The following is a 13,821-nucleotide window of genomic DNA, read 5'->3' as shown; positions in this document are numbered from 1 at the left end:
TGCATATGTTTTAACACGTTCCCAGGGAGCATATATATTCAGGGAAACCCGAATATATCATCCCAGGTAGGGGAGTGGGGGACAAGTTCCCAAGTGATGCTGAGGCTGCTGGTCTGGGACCACATCCTAAGAACTGCTGGCCTGTGGAAAGAACATGGGATTTGAGTCCTAACGTTTGGGCATAGTCTCAACTCTACCACTTGCCAGCTGAGAACCTTGGGCAATTTCATCAACTGGGAAAATTAGGACAAACTTGCTCTATTCATTTTGTATAGCTGTGGTTAGAATCAAATGGGAATATTTAGAAAAAGGTCTTGCAGAGTGCCTGGTCAGAAAAGCCCCTGCCCTCTGAGACCTGAGGCAATAGAGGACAGGTCCCTTGGAGACAGACCTGGGCAGGGTGGTAAGGCTCCAACTCTAGCTTCTCCATTTACTCTTCAGAAGGTTTTTACCAGGAAAGGGGCAAAACAGAAAGGTGGCTTTGGCAGCAAATGTCTGACACAGCAAATGCCACAAGGAGACACCATCTGTATTAAACACCCCTAACCAGAGCATCCATATTGGGGATGGAGAACATGATTCTCCAAGGGCTTTGCATTTCGCCAGGTAGCACATTAATTTGCCAAAAGCCTCACTATCCACCCAGCTTCAGGAGTAGTTTTTAAGGATTGTTAGCAGCCCAAATGCCTCAAAAAAATCCAGAAGCTTACCACGCCTGGTAGTGGCAGCAATGGCAGAGGAAAAACTTTGAAAACTATGATGTCTGCAAGCTAAGGAGACAACACCCTAGAAAGACCACACCTGGAAAGCAGGGCCTGAGCCCTCAAGACACTATAGGAAGCCCTCAGTATAGCACTCTACTCTGACAACCACTTAGCATAAGGTTGAAATGCTGTAATTTCTTGGATTTGCTTCCAAAGGGGCCAAAGTGAAGAGATACATACAAAGCTAAATTGGCCATGACTTCTTAATTGTTCAAGCTGGGTGACAGGTACATGGGGCTTCATTATACTATTTTCTCTGTTTTAGAAAATATATTTCAAAGAGATGTTTGAAATTTTATGTAAAAAAATCAAGTAATTAGGCTCAGTTGTAGGCTAAAATAAAAAAAAAAAAAAATCAAGTGATGCCAACCAGTTAGTTGGTTCTTAGGGAGTTCTCTGTTCCCTTTTCCTATTTCATTTACTTCAACTGGGTTCTAACAGCTAGAGTCCCCTGAGCAAATATTTCACCTCCACAAACCTCACTGACTCTTGTAAAATGAAGGCAACTCTTTACACCAGCACTTGGAACCCTTCTGGTCTAGAACAGGATTTGGCAAACCATAGCCTGCAGATCAACTCCAGCCTACTGCCTGTTGTTATAAAGTTTTATTGGAACATAGCCATGCTCATTTGTTTATTATGTTATTTTATTATGTTATGTTAGTTATTATCTATGACTACTTTCAAGTTATAATGGCAGAGTAAAAAACTGCAACAGAAAGCATTTGGCCCTCACAGCCTAAAATATTTACTATCTGACCCTTATAAAAAAAGCTTACCAAGCCCTGCTCTAAAGGACCCTAAAGAAAGTTTTAGGGGCTCCAGCATGCCCCTCTTCCTTTCCACCAACATTAAGCCTTCTCTTCCATGTTCTTGGATGAAAGTCGACTCCTTTGCCTGTGAAAAAGGAGGGAAGTTCTGAAAAAAGAAAGGGTTTACTGGCTCTGATATCTCTGACCACTTCTAGATCAGGCATAACATCTGGTACTAAATATGCTAAACAACTATATCTAGTAGGATGGAATTAAGGTTTAAAGAACTGCTAAATACAGAGGAGGAGATTTTAGGAACCCAAACTTTGGAGACCCCAGGAAAAGGTGACAGGAGAAAGCCTAAGATAGTTCAGGCTTTGGGGCATACCAGAGAATTTCTGTAGGGAAAGTGGAAGGGACCACCAACACCTGAACCAACTGGGGGTCTCAGCCAACATTCTGGCAACTTAACCATAGTTAGATATTTTACAGATGTTCAAAATGGCAAGAAAGGATGGTAAGAGGAGCTACAGGGGCCGGATGGGCACCCTGACCACCCTACCAGGTCACCTGTCCTCAAGGCTTTCTCTTCTACATATGTAAAGCCTCAGGTCCCTTGAGATAAACCACCATATCAAGAAGAAGGAACACATTGTATGAGGGAATGGACAGAAAAGATTGATTTTGTGGCCCCTAGATTCTGCCAGAAGGAAGTGTTATCCCACGTTGGTTTCTAACACTCTATGTCTCAAATCTGGGTGAGTGGGGAAGATTCAGAGAGGACACTTAGAGCTGAGTTTCTTGATTTATTCACCCTTTACCTTGGAAGGCCTCGGTAAGAGGCTGGAAGGAGAGTGCGGGCTAAGCAGGTGGGAAAGGAGGTGATATTTTTTTTCAATTCCAAATCTGACTCTGATGAGCACTGTGATTGATACAAGCAGTCACTATTTTCTGAGCACCGTTTTCCTTATTTGAACATCAGAGAGACTGTTTCTGCCACACACACCTCCTTTTATGGGTAGAAGCACCAGTAAAGCCTAGGAAATTAGAAAGCATGGCAGAAAGGCCTAATAGTAATATGAGGGCTAAGAGGTCTGTTGCTTCTAGCCGAGACAGAGAGAGAAAGAGAGAGAAAACAAAGATGCACACACCCGTGGATGCCTTCTGGAGGTGCAGCTGTGAGGAGAGACAATCAGGTTCAGGGGTCTGTGCTCCTCCAGGGAGAGAGAGCGTGGCACCTGTGGGACTGCCCCAAAGGGCCAACTGCCCATCCCATGATCAGCATTCTCCTCTGCATGTGCTCAAGGAGGCACTGCCTAGCTGGCTGCCTGCTTAACCCCAACTAACCATCTTCAAGCTTAGCCACAGCACATCTGACACTCTCAGAGCCACTCACCTGCCATGTTGGAAATGTTAACGTTCAGCCTTTTCGAGTTACAGGGCATTTTAAGAAAGAAAAAAAAAAAGGGCAATCAACTCTTGTTTTGGTAACGGTAGGGGGTTGGCATTTCTTTAAAATCTAAGTCAAATGGTCAGTGGGGCTGGAAGTACTTATTTCTATACTGTTGTCGGTAGTCAGGGCCACTGCAGCAGTGGGGCAGTGCACGTGAAAACTGCCTGGGCACATGGCGGCAGCATGTGCCACAGAAACGGAGCTGCTCTGTGCTCCCTGTGCCCTTCCTGAGCTCTTGACCTTCAAAGCACTTTATAGACAGTCTAGAGTAGACATGCTGTCTCCAGATGAGGCAAAAACTCTATGACCTAAAATAGTGCTCTTTCTGCTAGGCAGAGGGGTGTTAAGAGGTAGCCTATGGAGCAGAGAAGAGCAGCTATCAGGTCAAAAAGGCTACCAGGAGCACTGGGCTTAGCAGACCTGGAAAAGATCTAAGTCTGAGGGAGGAGAAGACACACTCCTGTGCAGAGATGCTTCCCTGGGTCCTATTACTGGCTCTATCCCTGTGTACCAGTGGGACCTGAGGCAAGCTGTCACTTATCTGGGTGCTCTATAACATTCTCCACAATCAAAGGGACAGCCCACCTTGCCAAATGGACTAAGAGGCACATTTTGATGTCAGTAAAGTGCTTTGAGGTGCAGGAAGGGAGATAGGGAAGTGATTTGCTGCGTATCCCCAAAGCCTCCAAGATGGAGAGCAGTGGGCTGAGTCAGGGCTCTCTGTTCTGGCCCTGCTACAAGCACCTTGCTCTCTGAGCCACCTGAGCCAGGGACTCCCTAGAAGCCTGGAAAACCCAAGCCCTGCAGATTCGCCATGCTGGTGCTAAATGCCCAGACTGAGCCTAAGCTTTATTCCAGGCCACACAAGGAGGCCCAAGAGGACTGTAGGGTCCAAACCATGTGATGAAGAATCATGAAAAAACCCAGACCTTTCCAAGTACTGTCTCCCTCAGGGCTCCAAGACCTCTGCTAACCCCACCCCTCCCCACTCACTTTCCAGAGGCCCATGGCCCTGGCACCAGGGCTCCCACTGCCACCCACCTCCCCATAGACTCTGGACCAAGCTGTTGCTGGAGGCATGGCTCCTCCCTTACCTCGAGAGATGGTCCCTCCAGGGGCAGGGTTGACACACATGGGTGGAAGGCGGGGCGGGGGAAGTTTGCACTGACGCTGCCTGTGCTGGGCCCGATCTGGGGAAAGAGACAGGGCATCAGGGCAACATGTTCTCACCCCTCAAAGTTGCAGACCCCTGAACTGACTCACCCCAGAGCGTCTGTGAGCTCTGGGCAGCACTGGGAATCAGTCTCAGGTTCTGAGGAACAGTGCTAACAATGCCACACAGGAAGAAAGCAATTGTCTTACACAGATGTAATACATGATAGCCTTATAGAGAGCCCTCCTTGGCTTGCAGAAAAGCCCTCAAACTCTTCCTGTTCCCTTAGCTACCCTCTATGAGCATAACACCCATCTTATATATTTCTGTATAGTCAAATAGTGAGGATGAGACAAGACAGCAGTTAAAAACTGAATGCCACAGTACCACATAGACCAAAGGATCATCTGTCTTCCACATATGGTAGCTAAGCACTTACTATGGGCACCTCAGTTACCAAACCTCAGATTACTCTTTCCCCCTAACAACTTGGCAAAGACAGCGACTAAGACTAATTGACTGTTGGGGTCCAGCTTGGGAGCTAAAACCAGATCCACACCTACCAGCATTCTCCCTCTTTCTAAAAGTGAACAACTTGCCATTACAAGTATTTCCATTCATTTGGAGACTAAATGCTACTTATCAGTGACCTACAAAATATATTTTTAAAATGTTGACTGCCACACTAGAAAAGAAATTTTTTCCCGGAGGCCACAGTATTTTATTATGAAAATAGAATAAAAACTACATTAATGGCTGGGCGTGGTGGCTCACGCCTGTAATCCTAGCACTCTGGGAGGCCGAGGCGGGAGGATTGTTTGGGCTCAGGAGTTCGAGACCAGCCTGAGCAAGAGCGAGACCCCATCTCTACTAAAAATAGAAAGAAATTATAGGGACAACTAAAAATATATACAGAAAAAATTAGCTGGGCATGGTGGCGCATGCCTGTAGTCCCAGCTACTCGGGAGGCTGAGGCAGGAGGATTGCTTGAGCCCAGGAGTTTGAGGTTCCTGTGAGCTAGGCTGACACCACGGCACTCTAGCCCTGGGCAACAGAGTGAGACTCTGTCTCAAAACAAACAAACAAACAAACAAACAAAAAACCTACATTAATTAAAATTAGGGCATTCGCTGAGTCTTCCATGGGAAAGTGAAAATGCATGGGTAAGGAAGGCTTACAGTCTTCTAAGCCACCTAAATGTTGATAATATCAGAGAATCACCAGTCTGGGAGAAAAGGTGCATGGGCTCTTTACTCTCTTTGCATCACTGGTTTCAGTATAAGAAATGGGGTAGGAGAGGAGCACTGAGAAACAGCCACACATACTTGACAATTGAGAAACCACCTGTTCTGCTACAACAATACCCATTCCTATAATGCAAATTAGCTCATATACAATTGGTAAATAGGGGAATGATATCAGTAAAACATAAGAACTCTTATTTCAAAAATTATTCTGAAGGCAAGGGAGCTAAAAAAAAAAGCAGGGGCAGGCCGGGCACGGTGGCTCACGCCTGTTAATCCTAGCACTCTTGGGAGGCCAAGGCGGGAGGATCGCTTGAGGTCAGGAGTTTGAGACCAGCCTGAGCAAGAGTGAGACCCCGTCTCTACTAAAAAATAGAAAGCAATTAACCGGACAACTAAAAATATATAGAAAAAATTAGCCGGGCATGGTGGTGCGTGCCTGTAGTCCCAGCTACTCGGGAGGCTGAGACAGGAGGATCACTTGAGCCCAAGAGTTTGAGGTTGCTGTGAGCTAGGCTGACGCCACGGCACTCTAGCCCAGGCAACAGAGTGAGACTCTGTTTCAAAAAAAAAAAAAAAAAAAAAGCAGGGGCAGAATTATAATCTTCAACAGGAAAAGAAAAAGCTCTTTCAGCTATATATTTTTTAATTAAAATTGAGTGCTATAGAGAATCAGGTGGTAGATACATGGGTGTTTACAATTTCTTTAAGAAAATTTTCATAATAAAACGTTGAAAAAAAAACGTTGGGGAGAAAAAGCAAGCACCTGCACTCAGATCCTTCTCCCCCACACTCCCAGCTGCACACACTCCTTCACCCTGCTGGCTCAGAGCTTCACCTCCACCTGCATTGCAGCAACTGCCAGCTCTGTTCTCATTAGAATGCTCATTACACATTTTTAGCATCATACTGAGCTGCCTGCCTAGGTGGTCCAAAGCATCTTCCCAGACTCCAATTATGGTTTTGGCATATTCTGGTCATAAAAGTTGCAGTTGCATTGCCCTAATTTTTCCCAGAAGCCCTCTTATATTAATAATATAATAGGTGTGTGATTTTACAGAAAACATATAGTGTTACAGCAGAAGTACTTGTAGGATCTTCTAGAACTAAGTGCCTAGGATCAAGATTTATTTTGAAACTAATTCTAGTTCTACCTTGAAGCTAAGGTTGGAAATGACCAGCTTGACCTCTCCAATCCTGTTTGAGGAAGGTTCTCATTCATATCCAGGGATGCTGGATTGGGGGAAAAAAAGAAAAGTTGGGTGCAGTGGCTCACACCTGTAATCCTAGTACTTTGGGAGGCCAAGGCTGAAAGTCGCTTAAAAAGCCAGGAGTTTGAGACCAGCCTGAGCAATATAGCAAGGCTGTATCTCTACAAAATTTTAAAAAATTAGCCAGGAATGGTGGTACGTGCCTGTACTCCCAGCTACTTGGGTGGCTGAGGCAGAAGAATCACTTGAGCCCAGGAGTTTGCAGTTGTAGTGAGCTATGATGGCCCCACTGCATTCTACTAGCCAGAGCAACAGAGTGAGACCCTGTCTCCCAAAAAAAAAAGAATAAATGATTTGATGATTATTTATTATCTCATTAAGCATTTTCAGCAATTAGAGGAAAGTTGTTACAATCCCACAATATCACTAAGCCCTCTTCTGACCATGTAGCTGGAGGAAAAATGCACAGTCTTGCTGTTGATTCAGTGTTTTTCAAAGTTTCATGCTGACTATAAAACACTCTGCTTGCTCTCTGTGGCCTGATTCTGATGGCATTACAGCTGAGAGACCAGACATCTGTGTTAAGATGCTGGCAAGGGCAGTAACAGGTAACTTACCAGGCACATGAGCATTCTAAATGGGAGATGCCGGTAGCTCTGCTGAATTACATAATAGGAAAGATGGTAGCCAGCCACAAGACCCAGTGGGCCACCATCCACAATGCTGCATGGAATTACTATATCTATTTCCAACAGAACCATCAAATGGCCCATGCCAATGAGACTATAAGCTCCTGAGTACCAGAAAACATCTCTGAAATATAACTGTCTTAGTGTCTCCTACACAGCAGGTGCTCAATCATGTAGCCTCACAGCAAACTGCATGCTGAGGCCAGACTATAGCTCTTCAGTAAAACACTGGCTACAGGGCTGCACCTCAAAGAGATCCTCCTATTCACATTTATCATGGGCATACTATGCTCAAAGCTAAGGGCTAGGCACAGACCACAGCCAGGTGTTCTTCCTAGATCATCTCTAATATCTTCACTATACCCCTGAAGAGAGGGGTAGGAAACAGGATCAGGTAAGTTAACACCTTGCTAGTGTTAGTGAGAACCAGATTCAAACCCCAGCCAGCCTGACTAAGGAGCCCCGAGCTTCATACCACCAACCAACACCACTTTACATTTCCTCTCAAGGTTCATAACATCCTAGGGAGCTCATAATGTCATCATGAGGAACAAAGAAATATGTAAAGAGAAAACTCCAAAAGAGATAAAGAACAGCCCTATACAACAATGAAAGTGTGACAATAAAGGTGTCACAAGACCACACATAACCAATTGCCAAGGTAATGATACAAACCACAAGTGCTCCCAGCATTCAGAAGACAGGAGAGGACATTTAGCCTTATAGTCAGGAAACCATGAAAAGACAGATTTGCCAGGCTGAGCAAGAACAAGACCCCATCTCTACAAAAAGTAGAAAAATTAACTGGGCATGGTAGCATGTGCCTGTAGTCCCAGCTACTATGGAGGCTAAGGCAGGAGGATCACTTGAGCCCAGGAGTTGAGGTTGCAGTGAGCTATGATGATGCCACTGCACTCCAGCATGGGCAACAAAGCAAGACCCTAGCTCAAAAAAAAAAAAAAAGGTAGGTTTACCTGGAAAAAAACATTCAAGGCAGTAACTCTTTCTGAATCAATGGTTGACCCTAAGATCTTTAAGCATAAAATGGTCGTAGTAAGTACATAATAAATTACCTGTGCAGAAAGCAAGGTCCAAAATCAGACTGTATTATGTCCTGAAGCTACTTAACGATAACATGGATTTTGAGTTTACAAGGGGTCAGGCCCTGTTGTAAGCTCTTTATATGTATTAGCTCATCTGATCCTTGGATCAACCCTATGAGACAGGTACTATGATTTGGCCCACTTACATCACGAGGAAATGGGGCACAGAGAGGCTTGGTCACCTGCCCAAGCCTTCCTGGGCAGTGAGGGACAGAGCTGTGATGTGAACCAGGGATCTGGGTCCAGAGCCTCTGCTCTGCTCAGTAAGGCTATACTGATTCCCACAAAACTGTAAAGGAGATTTTCCCCAATATTCTCTCACCTGGAACATCTCCCTATCATGTCAGAGAGTTAAATAATGTAGGAAAAAGGAGGACCATGATTATAATGGGGTTTCCATCTTTTTATAAAATCAGTACTGTTAATTCAGAGACACTGCCACCATGAAAAAACCTATTTTCATCCATCTTTTCCAAGTAAGTAGACAACAAAACCCACTGCTTAGTAAGTAAACACAAAGCAATTAAGTGATACTTAATTTTCAGCTCAAAAAAATGTGCCGTCCACACTCAATTTTTCCCTTCCTAGATACAGTTAGCCAAAAAAAAAAAAAAAAACCAGAAAATAGGAATTAATTTTTCCATGCAATATGAAAACAGATGGTGTGGCTGGAGACAAACAAGAAGGCAGGAAGAGGTTGCCCTGAGCCCTGGTATATCCAGCCCTCCTTCTGGCCCCATTCAGTGGGTTACACAGGGCACCGCTTGGCCATGGTTTCCCAGGTCTCTAGAAACATAACTTGGAGAGGAGACACAATTGGGAAGATCTATTTAATCAGCAGTTATGGAAGTTCTGTTATGGTTTGCATTTATTTATAAAATATGCTCAGATAGGAACATATCAGCTTCAACACACGCTATAAGCCTTTTACTCTTCATTCCCTTGAAGGAGAAAAGCCATGTTTCTAAGACATATGAAGCCCTCAAGATCTGGCCCTGAAGTCCTCCCCAGCCATTCACTCCCAGCAAGCAGACCTTGAACTTTGCCCTATAGGCCTAACACAGCTCAATTCTGCCATTGCTTATGCAACCTCCTCAACCCATCTGCTATAGAGCACTAATTTCAAGACTTGCCAGAGTTTCTAATGACCACTAATACAACAATGAGTCAATCCACTTCTACTAGTGTTTACTGAGGCTTACCATGTGCAAAATGCTATGCCAGGTACTAGGCATGATAAAAGAGCACAACACGCCTTAGCTGTAGGGAGTTTCCAATCTGGTGATGCAAAGATTAATTCAGAATAGACTAAGCACAAGAAAGTACAGACATTGCACTAAGGAAAGTTGGAGAAAGATTGCATTTAGTTGACAGAATTAGGAAAGGAAGAGATAGTGTAACACAAACACTAGCCTAGATAGATAGGATTTCAATAAGCAGTGAGTACATGGAAGAGGGCATTGTGGGGAGGGTGGCAAATGTACACAATGGTCAGGGAAAGGGGTGGTACGGGTTACCATGCAAGAGGAAGGACAGGAAAGGACTTTGGAAAATCATCCAAAGAAAGGTCGTAGGACTATACATTGGTGAAGGATTTTCACAACCTTCATAGCTGCCCATCACAGGGAGAAACGGTATAAGGTCTCAAGCACAGTTATCCTCTTACCTTTTCTGAATGAGTCCAGGCTGAACATTTCTGGCCAGGAAGGAAAGCTGGAATCCTGAAAAGAAGGAGGATGGAGAGGCAATGGTTAATATTCCTCATCCAGGGACCCACAAAGAAGGCTTCAATAAAACAGAAGACTGCCGTCCATAAGAAAAGAAAAATGAAGCTTTCCACTATTGAGCCCCAACTGCTGCTCCCCAGTCTTAAGGATGGGAAGGCCAGCTCCACTGTAACATAATTACATGTCTTTGCTTCTTCCTAATTGAGCTTTGTTCTTTTCTCTGTCCTAAAACTCCCTGAGTCCTATTAAACAGAAGAGTATGCATTTCATCGTGAGACACATAGTTCTACCTCATCATAATACTCGCAGATTTCCTTGAAACTTCCAGGAAGAAACCAAATTCTACATCAGCCTCTTCTCTCACGTAGCATCAAAAAATAGGACCGATAACTGCCTTCTGGACAAATTGGCTTACTGGGTTTTCACAAAACCTAGTCAAGCCCCTAGGAATGAGATTGGACTGACAGTATCAAAGAGTAACTGTAGAATGATTCAGAATAAAAAGCTTTTCAAAGCAGAGTCTCTATGAAATAACGAATATTAAAGTACAACTACTGGCCAAACATTTTGGTGCACTTTCCTTATTAGTACATTTAATTGAGGAATATATTTAGAGATAACCAAAAAAAAAGAACACCTCAGGTTTAACAATTTTGTTTTAAAAAAATGTTCAAACTCAGCCTTACAGTTTTTAATAACACAGTACTCCTGGATTAGGTGCAGCAACCTTAACTAGCTTTAGTTTAAAAACATATACACAGCGTTTTAGCAAATCAGGATAATGTCCAACATTACTTGGAGTCTACTGAGGCCTCCTGCTCCTGACTGCTGTTCCCTCTCATTCTCAAACCGTGGGGAAGTCAGGGGTGGAGGGCTGACCTGGGGCCAAGCTTTCAGGTCCACAGCAGGTCTGCCCTAATCCCTTTCCCCAAGGGAAGCCAGATAGGATATGGTAGCTCAGAGAGAAAACTTCAATACAATACCAAAAATGGCACAATTTACTTTAAGAAGTTATATTCTATAGAGTCCTTCTATACAAATTAAAATAAAAAGGGTGCAATTTGGGATTCTAACTTAAAGAAAACCTAAATATGATAAAATCTAAAACATCTTAAGAGATTATAATAAACAATACTTTATTGCTAAGATATTATAAGTTAATTTGCTTGTAAATGGACTCTTGATTTTGCTTTTAAAAAAACTCTGACCTAGGGCTGGGCACGGTGGCTCATGCCTGTAATCCTAGCACTCTGGGAAGCCGAGGCGGGAGGATTGTTTGAGCTCAGGAGTTCGAGACCAGCCTGAGCAAGAGCGAGACCCCATCTCTACTAAAATTAGAAAGAAATTATATGGACAACTAAAAATACATATAGAAAAAATTAGCCAGGCATGGTGGCGCATGCCTGTAGTCCCAGCTACTCGGGAGGCTGAGACAGGAGGATTGCTCGAGCCCAGGAGTTTGAGGTTCCTGTGAGCTAGGCTGATGCCACGGCACTCTAGCCCGGGCAACAGAGTAAGACTCTGCCTCAAAAAAAAAAACAAAACAACTCTGATCTAGGCCGGGGTGCGGTGGCTCATGCCTATAATCCTAGCACTCTGGGAGGCCAAGGCGGGAGGATCGCTTGAGGTCAGGAGTTCGACACCAGCCTGGGCAAGAGTGAGACCCCGTCTCTACTAAAAATAGAAAAACTTAGCCAGGAGTGGTGGCATGCACCTGTAGTCCCAGCTACTCTGGAGGCTCAGGCAGGAGGATCGCTTGAGCCAAGGAGTTTGAGGTTGCTATAAGCTAGGCTGATAACATGGCACTCTAGCCTGGTAACAGAACAAGACTCTGTCTCAAAGAAAAAGTCCCTGATCCATGCTAATCTAGGCTCACATACTATTCTTCTCCTGTAATAGTCTAAAAAACGTAGAATGAGATTCAAGGTAGGATCTTTTAGAGATATTTTACAGAGCTCTAGAACACGTCATAGAGATCCAGAAAAAGCTGTCTTCCTTGTAAGGCAGTAACGTCAAAAACCTTTGTGGTTTAGTGTCTTTCTTAAATAATTTACAGATAAGTAAAATTCTATTATGTCAAGATTTCTTACATAATGAAACATAACTTAACTCTGGGTAGAGTCACTCTGGGTAGAGTCTCCACCAGGATGGAGAGATTCCACAAAGACTAATTAAAAATGATACCCCTCTTCCAAGACAGTCATAAATGGATTTAACGCATGCTTCTTGTTTACAGTGTGCCTGAGCATGAGATCCATGCTCCGCGTACACGGCTAAATCAACTTACCTTATAAAAGCAGTGACAGTCTCAGATTTTGTATGCTTTTGAACTGGAGCTGAATTCTCTCCTTGCTATTCCTCATCACGAGGCTGGGCCCCTCCTGGGAAGTACAATTCTGGGTCACTAGAGTGGAGACCCCCTCAGGGAAAGAAAGTTGCTCCAATCATTGAAATTCATTTACTAACTCTAACAACAAGGACAAGTTTTGTTAGTGGCATGAAACACACACACTGGACACAATGGCCTCACTTCAGGACCTGCCATGACCCATTCTAGACCCACCAAATTGTGAGCTGTCCTACACCGGCACCTGTAAGATACCAAGAAGGAGATGTCAAGGCAAAGAAGGGTATGTAGACCTGAAAAGCATTTTTTCCAGTAGAGCAAAATCTACTTCAGTTTTGACTTCTAATCCCATAATGACTATAATATAAATCTATTTAAGGTAGATAAACTATACCACTCTTCCAGATTGGGAAAATAACAATAATTCAATGTTGAATACTGTTTTTACAGTTTACAAAGTACTTCCATAGACTTTATCCCATTTAATCCATGCAACTACCCAGTGAGGTAGGAATCACCTTTCCCAGAGAAGGAAATTGAAGTACAGAAAGTTACACAACTTGCCTAAAATCCCATAGGTGCCTCAGGGCGGAATGGCAATCTGCATTTAAGTATTCTGACTCCAAAGCTTTCCACTCTTTACTGCACTACATTTCTTATTTCCAGGATATCATGCTGTTGCCTAAATGTACCACGGTTCATTCCTTGAGATAACATTTTATAATGACATCTTCAAAGGCTGAAAGGGGCAAAAAAGGGTCCAATAGCTGATAAAATTTTGGACTATAGCTACAAAAGTTAAAACACTTAGAGAGTAACTATCTTTTGGGGATAAAGGGACATCCTACACAGGTAGAAAATGCAGCAAAGATGTAGTTTTTGCACATTAAACAGCGACACATGTAAAGAGCGCTGTTTTATATACGTATCAGAAAGAGTCCATCCTCCTAGAAACTCCAAAACTCCAAGATTTAAGGGTAAATTACAAAATGTAGTCAAGACCCATGCACAATGACCGTGGGGTCATTGCCTTACACGAAACTGCAAAGGAAACCATCAGATAAGGTATCATTTCACTCTGGCCAGTAAGTTGCAACCAAAAACAGGTTGAAAGCCTGCAACTGGCGTCTGCAGTCTACCTGCACAGTGTATGGCAAGCCCCCATAGATTGGGGTTGTAAAGTGGGACAGCCTCTGGCTTGCAAAATCGCAATTCAAGTGACCAGTGTTGCTACACGACGACTAGCTAGATACCATGCTGACGCCATGCTCCTGGCTTGGGGGTTCTGAGGACCCCTGGGACTCCAGTTCACTGCAAACAAAGGACCCAACATGCATTTGGTCTTCCCCTGCTAAATGGGGCAAGTTACCACCAGCAA

The 13,821-nt window shown here is 43.8% G+C and overlaps 1 protein-coding gene across 2 annotated transcripts in view; it reads right to left on the bottom strand.

The window, feature by feature from the left end:
• The window catches only part of DHX30 (DExH-box helicase 30), a 35,607-nt gene that overhangs the window by 21,178 nt on the left and 608 nt on the right, over nt 1–13,821 (bottom strand). The window contains exons 2-5 of one of the 2 annotated variants that reach the window (XM_069475624.1): nt 12,384–12,477; nt 10,036–10,090; nt 4,064–4,159; nt 2,913–2,941 (exon numbers count right to left, since the gene is read on the bottom strand). In XM_069475624.1, the coding sequence (XP_069331725.1) occupies nt 2,913–2,919 (7 nt within the window). In that variant the 5' untranslated portion in view covers nt 2,920–2,941; nt 4,064–4,159; nt 10,036–10,090; nt 12,384–12,477. The remainder of the gene's footprint in view (nt 1–2,912; nt 2,942–4,063; nt 4,160–10,035; nt 10,091–12,383; nt 12,478–13,821) is intronic. The other variant, XM_069475623.1, reaches the window with a different exon arrangement.

This window comes from Eulemur rufifrons, chromosome 7, assembly GCF_041146395.1.
Source record: "Eulemur rufifrons isolate Redbay chromosome 7, OSU_ERuf_1, whole genome shotgun sequence".
Taxonomy (NCBI): domain Eukaryota; kingdom Metazoa; phylum Chordata; class Mammalia; order Primates; family Lemuridae; genus Eulemur; species Eulemur rufifrons.
This window is presented reverse-complemented; position numbering and strand designations above follow the sequence as displayed.